Source organism: Hydractinia symbiolongicarpus, chromosome 8, assembly GCF_029227915.1.
Source record: "Hydractinia symbiolongicarpus strain clone_291-10 chromosome 8, HSymV2.1, whole genome shotgun sequence".
NCBI lineage: Eukaryota > Metazoa > Cnidaria > Hydrozoa > Anthoathecata > Hydractiniidae > Hydractinia > Hydractinia symbiolongicarpus.
In genome coordinates this window covers 22,591,448-22,609,593 of record NC_079882.1, presented here as the reverse complement: position 1 = coordinate 22,609,593, position 18,146 = coordinate 22,591,448, and the positions used below count along the sequence as shown (strand labels likewise).

Here is an 18,146-nt window from a genome sequence, read left to right as displayed (position 1 = left end):
GTAAATTCATGATTTCTTCTTCGCTTGTAGTGGAAAATCGTTCCATATGGCGATTAACTCACAAGAATATTTACATATGTTTAATAAAGTACCGCAGATATATAATAGCTTTAGCTAAACAATCGAATTAAAAAACTCCTTCAACGCGCTATAAATATAACCTCACTAACCTTAAGTTGCAGTTAATCTCTACGGTGGAGAGCACTGGCACTTCTCTTTAATGTCTATATCAAAAAAAGAATAATTAAACTGTGAATATTTATGATTGATTGTTAGTTTGTTTCGTAAAAAAATTATTTTTATGAGGAGAAAATTATGGTACAAATTTACAAACAAGTTCTCGTTTTTCAAGACAGCAATAACTTTACTCAGCGATTTATTAACCAGTCATGGAAAAAATATCTTTTTGCTTTGAAGAATTAACTAAGTAAAAATTGCACTCGTTTCTCAGTAGAAAATAAAAAATATAGCATATATTTCGTGCAGGTTAACCCATCACAGTGCAAGAAAGACTCTAACCATGTGATAAGATTTTTTATCATATTTGCATAATCTTTGTATCGAAACTTATTTCAAAACGTTTTTCTGGAATTATTGACATTCTCTATTTGTTATTCTACTAGTTAGAAAATGTTTTCTACTAGATGTAGCTATGTAATAAAACAAGTTTATATGAAGTGTTAATAAAAAAGATAGGGGACATATTTTGCCCTAGACAGACATACATGATAAAAGGGCACTGACTGTATATTTTCACCTCGTGGCTTGCATTGCATTATACAACATCAAAACGGTTTAGAATCAATAACCCTACACTTCGACGTGAATTATTAAAACGTAAAATAATGATCGTTAATAATTTTGCTCGCTTGTGCTTGCTTCCGCCCGTCCGCCCTTCCGCCCTAACCCCCAAAGGGTTTTCAGCCCCAGTGTTTTTTTACTCCAACAAAGTAACCACAGGACACTTTGCATAATAGACGAGTTAATGATTATTAAATAAAAGAAGATTAAGAAGCATTAAACTACATCAATATCTATTTAATTCTGTACATCAATTAAAATAAACCAGATTAAATGAGAATAATAATATGTGTGTGAACACTTAATGACAGTTTCGCTTTAAAGTTAGAATGTGAATTATTTTGATTAGTGTCAGTAAAACATTATTTAATCTGCAACGTTCTTATTAAACGATAACGTATTTTTTCCAGCCTACTGGTATAAAATTGGAAAGCTGTTAGATTGTTCTTTTTAATATTGAGATTTTTTTATACCGAATAAACATATCAGTTGCGGCTAGTGGTATACCCTCCTTAAAAGACCTTCTCGAAGAGATTTGTAAATGGTTTGATTGGTTAAAACAATTACGAAAGAAATTATCTACTTTTGAAAGAATTTTTAATTGACCTAAAGCCATAAATGCTAATTACTTGCAGAAAAAGCTGATCTACAGTTCTGTTGTTGTATCTATATATGGCTAATCCTATTGCACAACCCAAAAAAGTGATAAATGGTTTAAGTTAGTATTAAATATTTTACTTATAATTCTATAGTGTACTAACACCGACTGACTTTTAGTTCGCACACAACTGTTGTTGAGATCAAAACTAAAAAAACAAAACAATTTTGCTCGTGTATGAGCTAAGATCGCATGACAAAGAGCTGTTTTCTTTAATATATTATCCCATCATGCTTAAATTTTTTGAACTGATGATTGATTTTTTATAGTCTTGTGGTCTTTTTAGTTTTTTTTTTTCATACTGACATCACCATGGCAATCCCCAACAGGTTGCTTAGTTTTACTTGGGGGTTTAAGTCCCAACGATGCATTACCTATGTTTCTAATGTGACTGCAATCAGTATGTAAAGAGTGGATTTGTATCGGAAGGAAATGTAAGTCCGTAGAATTCTATTGTGCTCTTATGTTTAGTCACCAATGCAATTTTTTTAAAGAATGTATTACCATTCTTTAGAGTTTACACTGCGCTGTTTCTACTAATCTTAACGTCTCGATATAAAGAACAGTACGCTGCCAAATTTTTGGACACGCTGTCTAAGATAAAAACATAAAAATATTCAATTATTTCCTTTTCGTTAGAGAGAAGATAGAGTGTTTAATCCAAAAAACCCAGCGATTATGATTTTTTTATAAAAACGTGTTGCGTCTTTTGAATCCATCTATATTTGAAACGGAGGGCGGAAATTATTATGTTCTATTCTAGCACTAAACATTCGAGACTGACTACTATAGTTTGGTCCTGCGAATACTGTGGTTTTCAGCAAATGTAGCTCTAGGTCTTAAATATCTTCTGCATAAGCTCAAAATTAACCTACTTTTATACTATCTAGGCTACAGATGGAGTTACTCTTAAAGTCGGAAATATTCCCAAACAAATAAAATCAAAATAGCTTAGATGAATTCAAAATGTTTGCGTTAACTAAAGAATCAATTCTGCATAAAATCCTAATTTATCAAACTGAATCATAGCCTGCAGAACAGTAATCAATTGATGCAAGATACTGTTAGCGACGGAAGAAGCGAGAACCATCAACCTTTTATATATTTTTATACAGCTTCAACCACTTTACAACATAACGTTTCGCTCTGTAAAAACAATCATTTACTTTACGATTATTATAATATTCTTACGTTTCACATGCCTAACGAGTTTTAACAACCCAAAAAGGTCAAAAAGCACTATTGTTTTATGTTTTAAAATTTTGTCTTTACAGCAATTTTATGTTTCGGTCAAAATTATGTTGGTTAGCAAATTAGTAGCGTATCGCTACTAATTTGCTAACCAACATAATTTTGGCGTGTTTTTTTTAATGCTTTACTGAGTTTGCATAAGTAAACTTTTTAGTATATTATGAGCCTGATATACCATTTTAAAAGTATTGGTAAAGAGTTGTAATGAAAACAGCACTTTTTCTCCTACTGTTGACCATGTCAGCCTGTAATTCTACTCCAATCAAGAAGAAAAACAGTTTTTAATCACTTTCTTTCCATGGAATCATAAATAATGAGTATCATGTGAACACTGATATAACCAATGTTTTATCTGTAATGATGTATTGTATGGAAATTACTATAATTTGTGGAGGAGATAATATCTTTTATATTTACATATACCATACAAAAACAAGCTTAGTTGGCGTGATATTTTTTAGCATATGCAGAGGTTATAAACAAATCATTATTCTAACAGATAACTTTTATTTCATTATTGGATCAATCTTTAGTTCCTTTTAAGTTCAAGTTTTAGATGTTAATAATTTGTCTTATGCATTTTTGAGAGAAAGTATTTCATAGCAATGAAAAATAAAAAGCGTGCTCGGAGATATGTCTTGTAGTGTTACATTCGGCTTCCAGAGTATTTAATTAAACATCATCTCATTCAAATGTTAATTTAGAACAATTAATTTCAAATGAACATTCACTCTGGTATAATGAAGTATGTTGTCATCAAAGCGTTTCTGTATTGGAATTATGTGGCACCTGTGTTAAATGGTAGGGTTTTCTTTCTTTTTCTAGTAACACACATAACACATTTTAAACATGCGCTAAATAGTTTTTTAATGCAATGACCCAGGCCAAGTAAATAAAGATATTAGCAAGCATAAACATGACAGCGAATATTCACACAGTGGTTTACAACAATTCATTTACCAACTTTCAAGAAAGAATTAGCATAATAAAAAAGCGTTTTTAGCATTTTCTTTCTCCTTTTTAATAACACCCAAAAATTTTGATCGATTTTTAAGGGAGAGTTTAGAAAAATTCTTCGATTATGACATCACAATTTGTCTAATACACCACTATCTGCTTAAAATTACATACCTTCAAGAAAAAAATTTTTACATTCTATTTAAAGTTCCTAAATTAATTTTATATAACATAATTTCTGGTTTTTACATAGTTTGGTTAAATAAATGGCAAAAATTGCCCTAAAATCCGTTTTCTACCGATTTTCATGTAAAACCCAAAAAATCGGGTAATTGGATTAATTACGTGCCAAAATTCTCCGAAAGATTCCCCTCCACGAAATAAAGTTGTCTTGTAAATTTGAAGTCCTTAAAACTTGAAACTCACAACGAAATATTCTTTAATTTTTGAACACGTGATTAATCCGATTTCTGCAGTTTTTCAGAATTTACCCAAATTTCGGGCAAAATCGGATTTTTAGGCAGTTTTAGGCGTTATTACTTGCGAATTGTGTGAAAACCATAATATATGTTAAATAAATTTTATTTGACTGTCAGAACCTAGGGTAATTGAATTTTAAGTGTAACTACAGGTTTTACCATCGTTTAACGTTTGAAAGGCTTTATCATTGTAAGCGCTCCACACACTCTAACCGTATGTGCTCTAAACGCTCTACTGGACGCTCAACGCCCGGTCACCCATTTACTTTCTGACGCCGGTTCCCTGGCTAATTTTGCCCTAATTATTACGTTTTACCCATTTTTCAAGCTGAGCAGCTTCTTGCCTTGTATATATGTTGATGAAAATCTGTAGTGTCTAAATTATTAAACTTGTTTAGAAACAATTTCTACCAGAATGGCTGCAGAGTTTAGGGAACCATTTACAAATTATATTTTCCTTTCGTTAAGCATGTACAGATCGCACTCCTCTTGGAATGGCAAATGGATTGATCACTTCCAGTCAATTATCAAACAGTTCAATATTTTCTACTGGAAGTGCGGACTTTTTTTTACCGTCGCGTGGAAGACTTTATTCTTCAGGAACATGGTGTAGTCGTGAAAGAACTTATCAATCAGAATGGTTTCAGGTATTGTGAAGAGGTCAAAGGGGTTTTCAACATTCTTCACATATCTCAAACAGTGAGGAAATTTAGGGATAATTTATGCAATAAAAACATCGCGGTAATTATATTAATCAATAAATATAACCTTCAATGTTTAATTTCGACAATATATTTTAAAATTAAATTTTATCTTCAGGTCTAAAATGAATCAATAACACACATATCATACAGTATTTACATTACGTTCTTATAAGGTTACTTGAACATAAAAAGTACAGCTATAATAATAAAATCCCTAAGGTATACCAAGCTACATAATCAATCAGACTTTGATGGTTAATGTGTGGCTTTTGTATTCAAATCTGGTTTAATGTCTTTAATCCAGAGTGCTTCCAAAGTCATTAAGTGACACACAGATTTAAGTGACTTATCAAGACCTTAGACATTATCCATTGTAACGCTACAATTACAAATGCCAAAGTGACGAAATTTAATTACGAAATAAATTGTCAAAATTTTACATTGTTGGTTATATACATTGATTAACTTACGGATAAGACCATGTTTCAAACATCACTCAGTTCTCTTTTCCAATTAATTATAATTAGGTTTCAACTTACTTCGGGTTTAAACGAATGGGGAGCTCAAGTGATAGCTATAAAGCAAAAACGCGCATAAATTTGTGACCATAAACGCGACTATCCAGTTAAATTAATATTTACAATGTGCCTGTCGACCAAGCAATAGTTCAATATAATATTCGCAGGCTAAGTACAGTGCTTTAATGTGACTTTGAAAATTTGTGTAATATGGAAATCTATAGTAACTTTGTCCTTGTCAACATTTCCTAAAAGAAGAATAGGGATATGCGGAGACTCCATTCATGACAACTTACATTTGTACATTGTTGACATTGACATTATTTTTTTCTTTTTAGGTTTCTTTTTATAATCAAACAATAATCAATGGAATTGCTACTCAAGGTGATCCAAATTATGATCCAAATTTTATAGTGGAATTCAGATTAGAATACTCAAACAATGGGAAAGATTGGACGCGTTTTCACAACGACAAGGTAAATGTGTACATTACTGTGGTGTATTGAAAAATGATCAAGTATTCTACTTGCAATTTTTTTTAATTTTCTGACTTGCATGCAAAATAAGATGCTGCAAACATAGATACGGAATTGAAAAATGGCGGTCTCGTGCGATCTTCAAAAGTAAATCCCACAAAATCTTAATGAACCCGTTGAAGATTTCCAAAATAATTTTATAATTCAAATCAGTTTGATGAAGAAACTAATATCAAGGTCCTATTGATATAATTTCAAATAAACTGAATAAATTACTGCCTGAATATCCTGCAACCTACTTAAAACAAATGTGTGGACTATTTATATCCTTCTTATATATAATTGTACAGAATTGTACACCAGTTACTGCAATTAATTGTACTATACTGAGTACAATATTTTGTTTTAAGTGAAGATTGTCCGGTAGTGCAATACCACCCACAACACGTTCTTTTGGATTTTTTAAAGGAATTTTATTTTTTATATAATGTCAGTTCGTTCTGTTTGTAAAATTATACATTTCAGAAGTTCACAGAAAATGTTGACAACACCAATGTAGTATACAACTGGTTTATAACATCAATGGTAGCTACCCATGTTCGTTTGTATGTAACACGTGTACACAGAACCGATGATAAAGCTCACGCATGTTTGCGAATGGAACTTTATGGTTGCTTAGAGAATGGTGTGTAAAATTGTTGATGTTTTTAAGTAACAACCTGCTTGTTAATCTTATACCCTATGCATATTTAGGCAGGTAATGTTGTCTGTATCTGTTTTACCTAATATACATGACACATGCAGTGGCGAATTTAGGGTATATCAAGCTAGTCGAGTGAGCTTACTTTATTCCAAAAAAACTATTTCTTTTATCATAAAAACCTTCTCAGGTGTTCTCTTCAAATGGGCCAATTTGAATTTACGTAGATATGCATATAAGATACACACACATATTATATATAGCTCAATGCATATTCATAAAATTATATGGCGCAATAAGTAAGGAACTGCCTGATTATCCTGCGACTTACTTCGCATGATGTTTTAATAGGGGACACAAAATTCAATTATTTGCTTTAATTCCCGTAAAGTTCTAGGAGTGGAAAACATTTTTAAACTGCGTCTAAACAGATCAGTCGCGTATCTTAACACTGAAATTAGCAGCAGTACAAAGCCAGTAGGACTAACCAAAAATTAAATTATTATTTTAACTTTTAATAAAATTTCATCATTATTTCTATGATACAGGAAAAAATAACATGAAATTGCTGACAAAATTAGTCATGGTATAAAATTGGACATTGATAATGGATCGGTATCGTGACTTTGTATACACAGAAGTTGTATTTTCGCAACATTTCGGCTGCTAATGAAAGGCGAGTTCATAGTTCTTTCCAATTTTAAAATAACCTCAAAAAATTGAGGTTGGACCACATTTTTTGTCACCGATCTGAGTATCATTTTTGCGTTATCTTTTAATAAGTTTTGTGTCAATTCGTGTGTCAATGAAATGTGTAACTTTGTAGGTCTAATTAAATATTATATGTTTAAATTGAAATCAAAGAAAGGGTTAAGTTATTCTGTTATTCGGTAGCTTTTCTACCATTAATCAAACTGCTTCTGAAGTAGCGACAAGAGTGGTTATTATAGAGATATATATGCAAAAGAATTACAACTTTTATGCTTCTTTAGAAATACTCTTACCACTTGGTATGTCAAGCGGTATCATTAAGGATTCCCAGTTGATTGGACACAATGGACAGAATGCAAAATCAGCGAGATTATTTGTTGCTGGAGAGGGGATGATTCTAGAAAGTAGCAATATGTATTTGCAAATTGATTTGATAAAAGCGAAAACAGTTACTGGCATATCTATACAAGGTTCTTACAAAAAATGGAAGAAACGGTTTGTGAAAAAATACATAGTAAGTTATACAAACGACAGTGAAAACTTTACACAGTTAGAACAGGTTAGTATCTGGCATAAAATTCAATTTAATCTGGTGTATAAATATATATATATATATTATGAAACGTTACGTGTTACATATATTCGTGCTGTGTAAATTATTTTTAGAATTTTTTGGAGAATACAGATTTGGGTGCTGTTTTTGTTTCTATATCGCAGCCCACAACAATGAAATATATTAAAATAACAGCAATAACTTGTGAAAACAAGTGTGGTATGAAAGTTGAAGTTTATGGTTATGACCCAGGTAAAAGTGCATTTTTGCGCTGTCTTGCTCCAATCAATGTTCATGCTGAATTTTAATTTCTTTTTTTCTTTAGTATGTTTTGAAACATTGACAGATATGAATATCTACAGCAGTAACGGTTCATCTGTAACAAATATTGATATTGACAGTCCATATGCATGGTGTGGAACAGATTCTTCCGATTATGTTCACATTGTATTTAATAAACAAGTAGTAATTTCTGGAATAATTTTACAAGGAGATTCGAATGAAGATAGCTGGGTGAAAGAATACAAAGTACAATATGGTGTATCCATATTCAAATACATTAGTGTTAGATGCTTTTCTAATTAATTTCCCTCAGTTTTGTTTTGTTTTATATGAAAACAATAGTTATTAATCATAGCTAAAAGACAGACATTGAGTACTATAGGGCTGGCCAGCTCGATTACTCAATAAGAAACACTTAAATTGAGAGCTACAGCACATACGGATCGATTGGTTGGCACATGTGGACTTCACATGTGAAATGTTATTAAAAAAGAACTTTCCAACAATAGCAGTACCTAGCGCAACCCCGTTTGGTTTAATGAAAACACGGGGATTTGCCGCAAATCTTAGTGTACTGCCTGTCTTAAAAATAACTCTTCCACAACTTCCAAGTGTATAATACAGTTAATACAGCGAATACAGTTGCTACAAACACACAACCAGTCGCTACACACTTAGTCATTACCTCCATGTTTCTTAATGGATCCAAGCCTTAACAAAGGCTCCACATTTGAATGAATGCTCCACATTTGAACAGTTTCTCGACACATCCCTTTCATTTTTGTAGAAGTCAAACATAGATTTAAGAAATAAATCAACAATAAATACGATCAAAGAATTAGGAAAGAAACAACAGGGCGAAAGCTAAACACTCCTTTTTATTTTCGAATTACACAAGGAATCCGTTGTGAGTAAGTCACCAAGAAACTAAGTTGTGCTGTCCCTGCAAGTGTTTTACTAGTCCTCAGGCTCCGCTGTATGAAAACCAGTAATGCACCTTTTAACTTAAATTCTGAGAAAATAAATTATAATTTTTTTTAGCATAAACAAATTGGAGCATAAACTAGTGCCTGAGGAAGTAGTTCATAAGTCATTTTAAGAACGAAAAAAGTGCAATCAAAGCACGTTAATGAAGGGAATCTTTGAATTAGATAGACACCATCCTAGCTAGTTTTTTTGCGTAAAAACTGGTAGTAAATAAGACAACCAATGACTCAATTTATTCCACTTTTTTCCTCCCCCAATCTATACGTGTAGATTGTTCGGTTTATATTACTTTTAGAGTCTAATTGGTACCACTGCACGGATATCTCCTTTATCTGTTAACTGGCTAAATCCCTACATCGTTACAAATTTTCTACACATTATTCCAACATTATGTAACAGTGGCAGATGTTGTTTAAGATTTCGATTAAAAGGATGTCAATTTGGTAAGAGACATTTAAACTTCGTCGTTTTTTGAAATTAAGAGTACTGAAATGAGAAGGTAATTAAATTTATAATTTTCTTGCATTTTCAGTTTTAGAAGAGCCTCATACAATACAAGGAAGCATATCTTCTTCAACTATCACATTTACATGGAAAGCACCAATTTCGCATCCTCTTTCAGTCGACAAATATTATGTATGTACCTGTTCTAATTGATATTTGCTATGGCATATTTTGTTATCACAACATGATCTGCAATTCTATTTTAGGGTTTTTTAATTCCCTTAATAGTTTTAAATAATTAATAATAGCTACTGTTTGATGTATTCAATAAGATATGCAATGCTTTTCTTTCCTCAGGTTGCAATTGCAGCATCAAAGGACTATCAACATGAAAGTAATTTCTTCTTTCCATCTATCAGCACCACCACACCACATTTAAGTTTTAATGTTCCAAACATAACCTTTGCAGCAGCTCGTGTTCAAGTTAATATTACAGCGGAAATTCAAGGAGTAAGAACATCTGCTGAACCATACAACTTTTATGTTCAACCAAATGGTGAGTGCATTTGAATAACTTTAGAGAAATTAGAGCAGTCCTGATCAAATCATTTGCGATTTATAGAATCTTCTACATGATGAATGTTATTGATAATTACTTTTTTATTAGATCCATCGCCACCTGGTTTAGTAAAAACTGTTTTTACTAATGACACAAACAATGTTACGATTGTCACACTGACTTGTCCTTCAGATGAAAACGGACCAATCAGGTGAGTATCATTTGTTCGTCTGCAATTGTGTAATGTGTGCATGAAGATATACCAAAAAACGCAACAAAAAAGAAGAAAAAGGAAAGTATATATTCCTCATTTTTTTACAATTTTTGTAAATAATAAAATAGACAAAAATAATAGAACAATGATATATTTTTACGAAGCTTGATAGTAGATAGAAGAACGGAGATTTTGCTTTTCACTAATGCTTGCAGGTGATACGGTGATTTAGTCACAAAATTAACCATGCTTTCGTAACCTTCGAGCGTATTTTACACTATCTGGCGGGCGAGGATACTATTGGTTTCAAAATTGTAGCTACTATCTAATTCTAACATTATAAGCATGCTCGTGTTCCCTCATAAAAACAATATCTACCTCTTGCAGAATAGATAGTTATCTATAGCTGCTACCTTTTGCTAGAAGGTGTCATGCATAAATATAAAGATGTTTTAGGCTTAGGACGAGCATTTATGAGCTAGGCACTATGGAAGAAAGATTTGGCGTCAATCAGCAAAGGGTGTGAATCGGCAATAGAGATGTTTAAGGACTTTACCAAAAAGTTACTTTTTTTCATTTTCAATTACATTTTAAGTTTGATCATAGGCGAAAAATAAATTCCCGCAAAACTTAGTCATCCGCGCAAAAAAGCAAAAAAATTCGCTTTTTCTAAAAAAACTTTCTTTCCTGTGCACATTTATGATAATAAAGTATTGTTGAATTTAACAACTCTGTCAGTTATTATAAATTTCCCTTTCTCTACAAAAATTAGCATAAGCATAAAAAGAGAACTCTGAGGCAACATTCAACTTTTTAATTTGTGCTATCTAAAAAAGTAAATGTTTACTTGTAGCTATTATGAGGTTGTGATATCAACAACTCGCAAGATTAACCTACCAAACCAACTAGCAAATAAAGCCGAATCTAAATTAAAGAATCTAGATTATTTTCTTGCTGCTACCGTAAACGCTGATGATTTGACAACAGAAGTTATTAAGTTTATCTTTGTGGAAGGTAAAGAAGATGTTTATGGTTTAAATGCAAGAATATCCACCACGGGAAAATATTATTTGTATTCTCGAGCTGTTATAAATGGAAATGTAGGTTTACATGTTTTGTCGTAACCATTTCTTGTTTAGAATGTTTATTTTCCCATATATTTTAAATTTTAAATAGGATATTACAAAGTATGGTTTTAATAACATCAATTATTTTTCCAATCTCTATCAAGGAATCCTGATAGGTAAGTTTACTTATCTAAACACGCTGGTTAATTTACACAAATTCTTGTTTGTGATTATAATTGCTTTCACCTGTATTCTTTCTTCTCAAGCATCATGCTCTTGTGCTTCTATATTTTATGTTGAATAAAATATTTGTACAGAAATACTGTTAAAAACAAACCAGGCTTAAAATGTGACTAAATATTAGCGACAAATCAACTGTATTTAGCTTTATTAAAATAAAACTTCCATTAGGGAATATGAAAAATGAATTATCGAACCGTATTTTACCTGTATGCAAACCTTGAAATTAACTAAGTTAACTCGTTGTGACGCATTTCATACACAATTTTGTTATTTTAGACATAAAAGTGACTCCTAAACATGTGGAGCCAACAGTATCATCAAGTATTGGATTAAAAGCAGGTGTTGCAGCTGCTGGTGTCGCTGTCATCATTGTATTTGTTATTGTAATCATTCTCATGAGAAGGTATATTCCAATTAAGAAGATGCTTGTAAATTATCACATCAACGTGAAAGTTAACTACACCTTTTTCCTTATGTGCAAGGTTTACAAGAAAGCGGCGATAAACAGGGCAAGCAAAAAGCTCAACAACTGGAATAAATACTAAGGACAAATGTTTACTTCCTTCGTGAACATTCTGTGAAAAAATGCTTCGAAATAAAGTAAAACTAACGTCAAAAGGATTTTCACACCATAGACATAAGAACGCAAACCCGACTTGAACCCGTCTCTCTTTTTTATGACTATGGTCACACATATCAAAAATAGGCCATTTCTTTTACGTCACAATATATTTAAATTTCTATGTGTGACTATACAAAAATATTATTGTCACACAAAAATAATTTTAACGACGTTTACTCTATAAAAATATTGGTGGCACCAAGGAGGTTTATAAGGAGATGTGTTTCCTCTCTCTACAAAACTCCTCGGTGGTACTGCACTGTATAATACTACATTTAAAGATAACAGATGTAAAAAAATTACGTCATATTGCTTCAACACTTAAGTTGGTGTCATCTGATTTCAGATTCAAGGAACTTACCCCTGTCCCAAGAACGCGGTAACCCCAAATAAATTCAAAATTTTGCACTCTTTTTTACACTGAAAGTTACGATAAGTTTTACTACTACATCATATGCCCATTAAATGTTCAGCCTAGTCAAAGAGGCGGCTGATACTTTATGCTTCAGGCCCTACCCCCCTTTTCTACCTAGTGCCACATTAAGGACTCTTATAGTCATTTGTACTTTTAGGTAAATGATATGTTTATTAATAAGTTGGACAGATCCTAACCTAGATAAATCTTAACTTCCTCGAAAACAACACCAAGATTTTTTAGGCCAGATTAAATTTTCGAAAAAAAAATACATTGTATAACTTTTTTGAAATACATATCTTGTTTATTTAGACGACGTAAAACCTTAAAGAACTCTTGCAACAAGCGTGTTTCCTTAACTTCTATAGAAATGAAAGGTCACAATGACTTAAAATCACATGAAACTGTTTATAAAGACGACGAAGCAGGTCGGATGGATAATAAGTTCTATGTAGTCGCTTTTTTAAAGTGGTTTTAAACAATTATTAGCTAATATTATTTCTTATTAGAGGTCTACTAAACGAATCTTACTATAATGTTGCAGCGAAGCCGGCATTTCCACCTCTTTCTGTTCAAGAGTTTTTGTCATTTTATTTGGAACACAAGGATAAAATCAGCTCAGACATTGTAAAGCAATTTAAAAGTGTTTCATTGAAACATTTACATGAACATAAAGTTGGATCAATGCCTAAAAATAAAGAAAAAAATCGTTACTCGAACGTCACAGCGTACGACCATACTCGCCTTGTCTTGGAGAAAATTACTGGTAAAGAGACTAGTGATTACATTATTGCAAACTATATACAGAACTATAATGGACAAGTTGAATATATTGCTGCTCAAGGACCAAAAAAGGGAACAATTTTTGATTTCTGGCGAATGGTGCTTGGTGAAAAACCTGCAGCTATTGTCATGCTTACAAAGATATCAGAAGAGGGCAAACGAAAGTGTGAGCAGTATTGGCCAATAAATGGAAAAGAGGTTTATATTGGCATTGAAGTGGAAGTGATTGACGTACAAGTACATGCTGACTATGTAATTCGTTAAATAAAAGTGTGTTACGAAAATAATAAGCATCAGATTACGCATTTTCACTTTACGTCGTGGCCTGACCACGGTTGTCCAGACTACCCCACGTTGCTGCTAAATTTCTGCTATCGGGTGAGACAGCTTATCCCATATGAAAGTGGGAAGCAACTTCTTGTGCATTGTAGTGCTGGTGTTGGTAGGACTGGATCATACATCATCATTGACGCCATGCTGCACTTGGTTAGAACAAAGCAGCTTGATGATATATACAACTACTTTGAAAGTATTCGAGAAGATCGCGTATAAATTTGTTTACAGTGCTATTTACGAAGCACTGTGTTGTGATTACACTGGAATAATGTCATCAGAATTTCAAAGCACTTTCCGAGAATTAATATCAAAAAAGCATAATGGAAAGTTCCTTCTGGAAAATGAATTTGAGAGGTTAAACAGCGTTAATATACCTTTTGGTGAAAAAAATTATAAAGCTGCTTTGTTAGAGGAAAATGTAGCGAAAAACCGATATCCAAATATACTAGCAAGTAAGCACTCATTTGTTCAACTTTACTTTTGCATCAATGTAAGGACAAGTTAGTAATATAATATAACCTATACTCAATTTTCCCTTGCTTAAGGTGACTTGTTTCGTGTATATGTGCCTCAAACCACAAATTCTACCGATTATATCAATGCTGTCTTTGTTAATGGTTACATAAAGAACGATGGTATAATAGCTACGCAAGCACCATTAGTTGAAACATTGGATGATTTTTGGGAGGCTATCATGGCAAACAATGTGACTACGATTGTAATGTGAAATAGCACTGACGAGAATTATCATAACTATCCATCTTTTTGTCCAGTTGAGGGATCGGAAAAGTTTGGTAATCTTACAGTGAATGTTGAATCAAGCACTCGTGCTGGTGATATCAATATGCAGTCCTTCATTATATCAAACAAAACGGTTTGCAATTTTTTAACATACGTATACTTATGTCCTTAAAAAGGGCAAAACAGATAGAATTTTTGATTGCAACATGTATATGTAATCGCACGTTTACGAGTGCAACTAGGAAATAATCGAACTCGTAATTCTTTTTGCTTTTTAAGTTTATCCTCGTCCTAACGGACTCAGAAAATTAAAAGTAAAAAAAAAAATACTCGTTCGATTATTTCCTAATTGCACTCGTAAACGTGCGATTACATATATATGTTGTAATGAATAGAAAAAACAGCTTATCTCTCTAACTTTTGCTGTTCTCATACTAAAACCTGAATTAAGATAATTTAATGGCAAGAAATGTCACATGACTAATTATGTCTGCCTTACAATCCTTTCATGAGATTACTGACTGTGTGTTCAAGTGTGTAACAAATAAATGAAGTCCAAGTTTCCAGCAATAATAAATCACCATGAGCATTCATCAGAAACTTAAAATAGCGTCTCTTAAAGAATTCAAAAAAGACGTAATTACGAAGAAATTTCGTTGTTTGTTATATTGTTTTGACATAGTTACAGCTAGTTACATTTGAATACTTCTAGCAATTGATGTTGAAACAAGATAATTTGTTTTTTTCGTCTGTATCAGCGTTAAATTATTGACTGATTCAATTATACTATTCCTAAATTTTGAATCATCGCAAAGTTAATAAATTGCAATTAAATTGGCCAAACCATGATATTCCTGATTGTAGTTCTTTGCTCACTTTAATTGGTGAAGTTTTAAAGTCGCAACAATTTTATGGAGATGGCACCATATTGGTTACCTGCAGGTAATTCTTTTTGTTTTTGTTTGTTTCTTTGTTTTTTATTTTCGTTGTTTGTGTTTATATTTGTAATTTAAATACCTATTTTCCCACTTTGATGCAACGGAATAATAATGGTGTCCTTAAGCACTTTTGTATTTTCAGTGATGGGGCAAATCGAAGTGGAACTTTCATAGCGTGTATGAATGCATTGGACCAACTAAAAGTTGAACAGCATGCTGATGTGTCTCAAACTGTACGAAGAATGAGATTAGCAAGACCTGAGTTTGTTGAAAACATGGTAAGTCAAGTTTAAAGTCCTAATAATAATGTCAGATCCACTAGGAAAAGCAATAAATAAAATAACGAGTAATGAATGAAATATTGAAAAAATGAATCACTAAGTGAGTGAACTAAATGAATGAATAAAAAAATAAATGAATAAACTTAGAAGACATTTGAATTTCCGCACACTGTATTTATTCACTCATTTTTTCTTTTAGCGACAGTATCAGTTCATTTACACCGTGTTGAATAAGTACTTGGATTCATTTGCAACGTACTCCAACTTTAATTAATTCCTAGCGCAACAGAAAAAGACCAATTAATTAATTTGTAAACATTTACAGCGGAGCGTTACCTTGATCCCAGAAACAATAAGAATACCATCTATTTGATCAAGCGGCCATATGACAAACTGTTTTGTAAAGGAACATGAAATATGTAATGAATCATGTGAGACTGGAATAAGCGCTTCTTTTTTAATGTAAAATATTAGTGCATTTTGAATAATATTTTGGTGGTTTAAGTTGCAATTTTTTCTAATTAATTAAAATGTATTTAAGATTTTTGTTCATTTGGGAAGGATGAAGGAACAGGTTTTGGGAAGTTCTTTATTCTTATGTCACAAAATCAGAAAATAATTAAAAATCCTCACTGCCATCGTTTGCGGTTCGTTTTACTCATACCCAGCTTTTTCTTGTACATATCCATATAAAACATTGTTTTTCTCGCCTATTACAAGATGTGGATTTGTATTGCTGTTTCAAAGTAAAACCGTTTCGTGTTTTTATGGGTTTTATCAGAAAATCGCTGGGCGGTTACCTTATAGTTTGGTTTTTATATTTTCTTTTTTATTTCTTTTTGTAAGCAAGAACTTTTTACACATTTTAGTAATTTTCTACACTTATAATCAGTTCGACATATTGTGAACAGTATATTGTAAACAGTATAATTTGTTAGTAAAATTTGATGTAACGGTTTGATGAAAGGTAAATTAGCAATTTTAAATTAGCAAAGCCATTGAATCGCTTTTTTATGTTTGAGGCTAAATAGCTTGGAAGGGACTACCTGAAATGAAATTCAAACCATATTCATATAGTTCGATCAACCGTTTGCCCAAAAGGTATAAAAATTTTACTGCGCATCAATGGGTCATAGCTGACGTAATCACAATTTAAACATCCAATATTTTTTTGCCTCAGTAGATATTTCTGAGGGCCTTATCAACTAGTTTTAGAAATAGTACGGTCAGTGTATTGGATTCACGTCTTCATTTAACGTCAATAAACTTTTCGACATGCTACTTCTAATCCAAATAAACACATTAACTTATGGCGTAACAAAATAACAAGGTATTAATATAATAGAATCGTTGTTAGGCTTCGAAAACATCTACGGCTTCGCCCGTCCATGAAATTCAGCAAAAGAGGGGATAAAATTATGTTGCAAAGTTAACAATAACGTTAACAAATTGGATATAAGGTTTTTGGTTACATCAGGAGAAAATGAACGCATCCACTTTGCTAAAATGTCTCGTTATTCGCAGATATGCTTCAATTCACTATAATGCATGCTGTAATACTTTTTATCCAAGGTTGTGGTTATATATTTATATTTAAGAGGGTTACCATGTTTGTGATATTTATTGCCTTCAGCAATACACCTCTTCACAGTTTAAGTTGTTCTCTCGTTTTCTGTTGAAAAAAAGAAGTAAACAGAATGAGTTTAATAAGGCTTTCACAATGGACATTATGAATATTTCTAATTTTCTGAAGAAATAATTAGTCCCACGGCATGAAAATTAACTATGTTTTTGCCAGTGACCCTACTTGAAACATATGTGTAGTAATTGTAACTTTTCTTTTTATTTCATGGTCAGAGCCTTCCTAATTTATAATAGTTTGCTTCCTTTCTTTAGTTTTTAATAAGAGCAAAAAAAGATTTATTTAAGCAATAATTCGCCGAAACTACGAACTAGTGTATTGGCTTAACTGCAGTACTCATTTAGGCATGGTTGTGGTTTCTGCTTTCAGCTTATCGAGAAAGAAAGATGTTATTGATTTGGAACGTTTAATATTTATAATTGAGTATTTTTCATACCGATGTAACCGAATTACAAAGTTACATACATAACTATTTTGGATTATATATACTCTACGAGTTTCAGAATTTAGACGGTTTATTTCCAAGAAACAAAACAGCACTTTTTTAAGTCCGTTAACCTCGTCACAAAAAGGCCTTTAATAACCAGATATATTTATTGAGCAAGCTGTATCACATATATCTTCATGGGCATTTCTATTCCTCACCATTTTTAACAAAGTTTGTTTGTGGTTCCATTCGCAGTACATCTAATTAATTTTCAATCTCACATCTGTGCCGAATCAGTGCTTGTCCCAACTTTATGAAATTGGTCCTATTTTAGTCCCTGGTGGTCCATAGTTAAGC

At 32.1% G+C, this 18,146-nt stretch overlaps 3 protein-coding genes across 6 annotated transcripts in view; all 3 read left to right on the top strand.

Annotated features, from left to right (window-relative positions):
• Positions 1-3,158: 3,158 nt before the first annotated feature.
• Positions 3,159-18,146, top strand: part of LOC130655618 (receptor-type tyrosine-protein phosphatase S-like) — a 54,956-nt gene continuing 39,968 nt past the window's right edge. Inside the window, exons 1-4 of one of the 2 annotated variants that reach the window (XM_057458386.1) lie at positions 3,159-3,511; positions 4,615-4,793; positions 5,707-5,844; positions 6,370-6,529. In XM_057458386.1, the coding sequence (XP_057314369.1) occupies positions 3,430-3,511; positions 4,615-4,793; positions 5,707-5,844; positions 6,370-6,529 (559 nt within the window). In that variant the 5' untranslated portion in view covers positions 3,159-3,429. The remainder of the gene's footprint in view (positions 3,512-4,614; positions 4,794-5,706; positions 5,845-6,369; positions 6,530-18,146) is intronic. The other variant, XM_057458387.1, reaches the window with a different exon arrangement.
• Positions 12,019-13,832, top strand: LOC130655625 (receptor-type tyrosine-protein phosphatase epsilon-like). The gene is made up of 2 exons (XM_057458399.1): positions 12,019-13,069; positions 13,153-13,832. The coding sequence occupies exons 1-2, from the start codon at positions 13,012-13,014 to the stop codon at positions 13,686-13,688; spliced, it is 594 nt and encodes a 197-aa protein (XP_057314382.1). The 5' UTR covers positions 12,019-13,011; the 3' UTR covers positions 13,689-13,832.
• On the top strand, positions 13,676-16,479 carry LOC130655626 (receptor-type tyrosine-protein phosphatase epsilon-like). 3 transcript variants are annotated; one of them, XR_008984706.1, is made up of 5 exons: positions 13,676-14,212; positions 14,306-14,634; positions 15,366-15,443; positions 15,582-15,717; positions 15,920-16,458. XR_008984706.1 is itself a non-coding variant. In XM_057458401.1 (5 exons), exons 2-5 carry the CDS (start codon positions 14,570-14,572, stop codon positions 15,992-15,994), a joined length of 354 nt encoding a protein of 117 aa, XP_057314384.1. In that variant the 5' UTR covers positions 14,073-14,212; positions 14,306-14,569; the 3' UTR covers positions 15,995-16,479. The 3 variants fall into 3 exon arrangements, 2 of the variants coding, with proteins under 2 accessions (XP_057314384.1, XP_057314383.1); XM_057458401.1 differs by having other exon boundaries at positions 14,073-14,212; positions 15,920-16,479; XM_057458400.1 differs by having other exon boundaries at positions 14,073-14,212; positions 15,304-15,443; positions 15,920-16,479.

What these genes read in the sequence shown, in the direction of transcription:
- LOC130655625 (XM_057458399.1), top strand. Translation starts at nt 13,012, where the DNA reads ATGAAAGGTCACAATGACTTAAAATCACATGAAACTGTTTATAAAGAC. An exon ending in TTATAAAGACGACGAAGCAG is followed by an intron (nt 13,070 to 13,152) that starts GTCGGATGGATA and finishes TTCTTATTAGAG; the next exon opens with GTCTACTAAACGAATCTTAC.
- LOC130655626 (XM_057458400.1), top strand. Translation starts at nt 14,605, where the DNA reads ATGCAGTCCTTCATTATATCAAACAAAACG. An exon ending in ACCATATTGGTTACCTGCAG is followed by an intron (nt 15,444 to 15,581) that starts GTAATTCTTTTT and finishes TTGTATTTTCAG; the next exon opens with TGATGGGGCAAATCGAAGTG. An exon ending in CTGAGTTTGTTGAAAACATG is followed by an intron (nt 15,718 to 15,919) that starts GTAAGTCAAGTT and finishes TTTTTCTTTTAG; the next exon opens with CGACAGTATCAGTTCATTTA.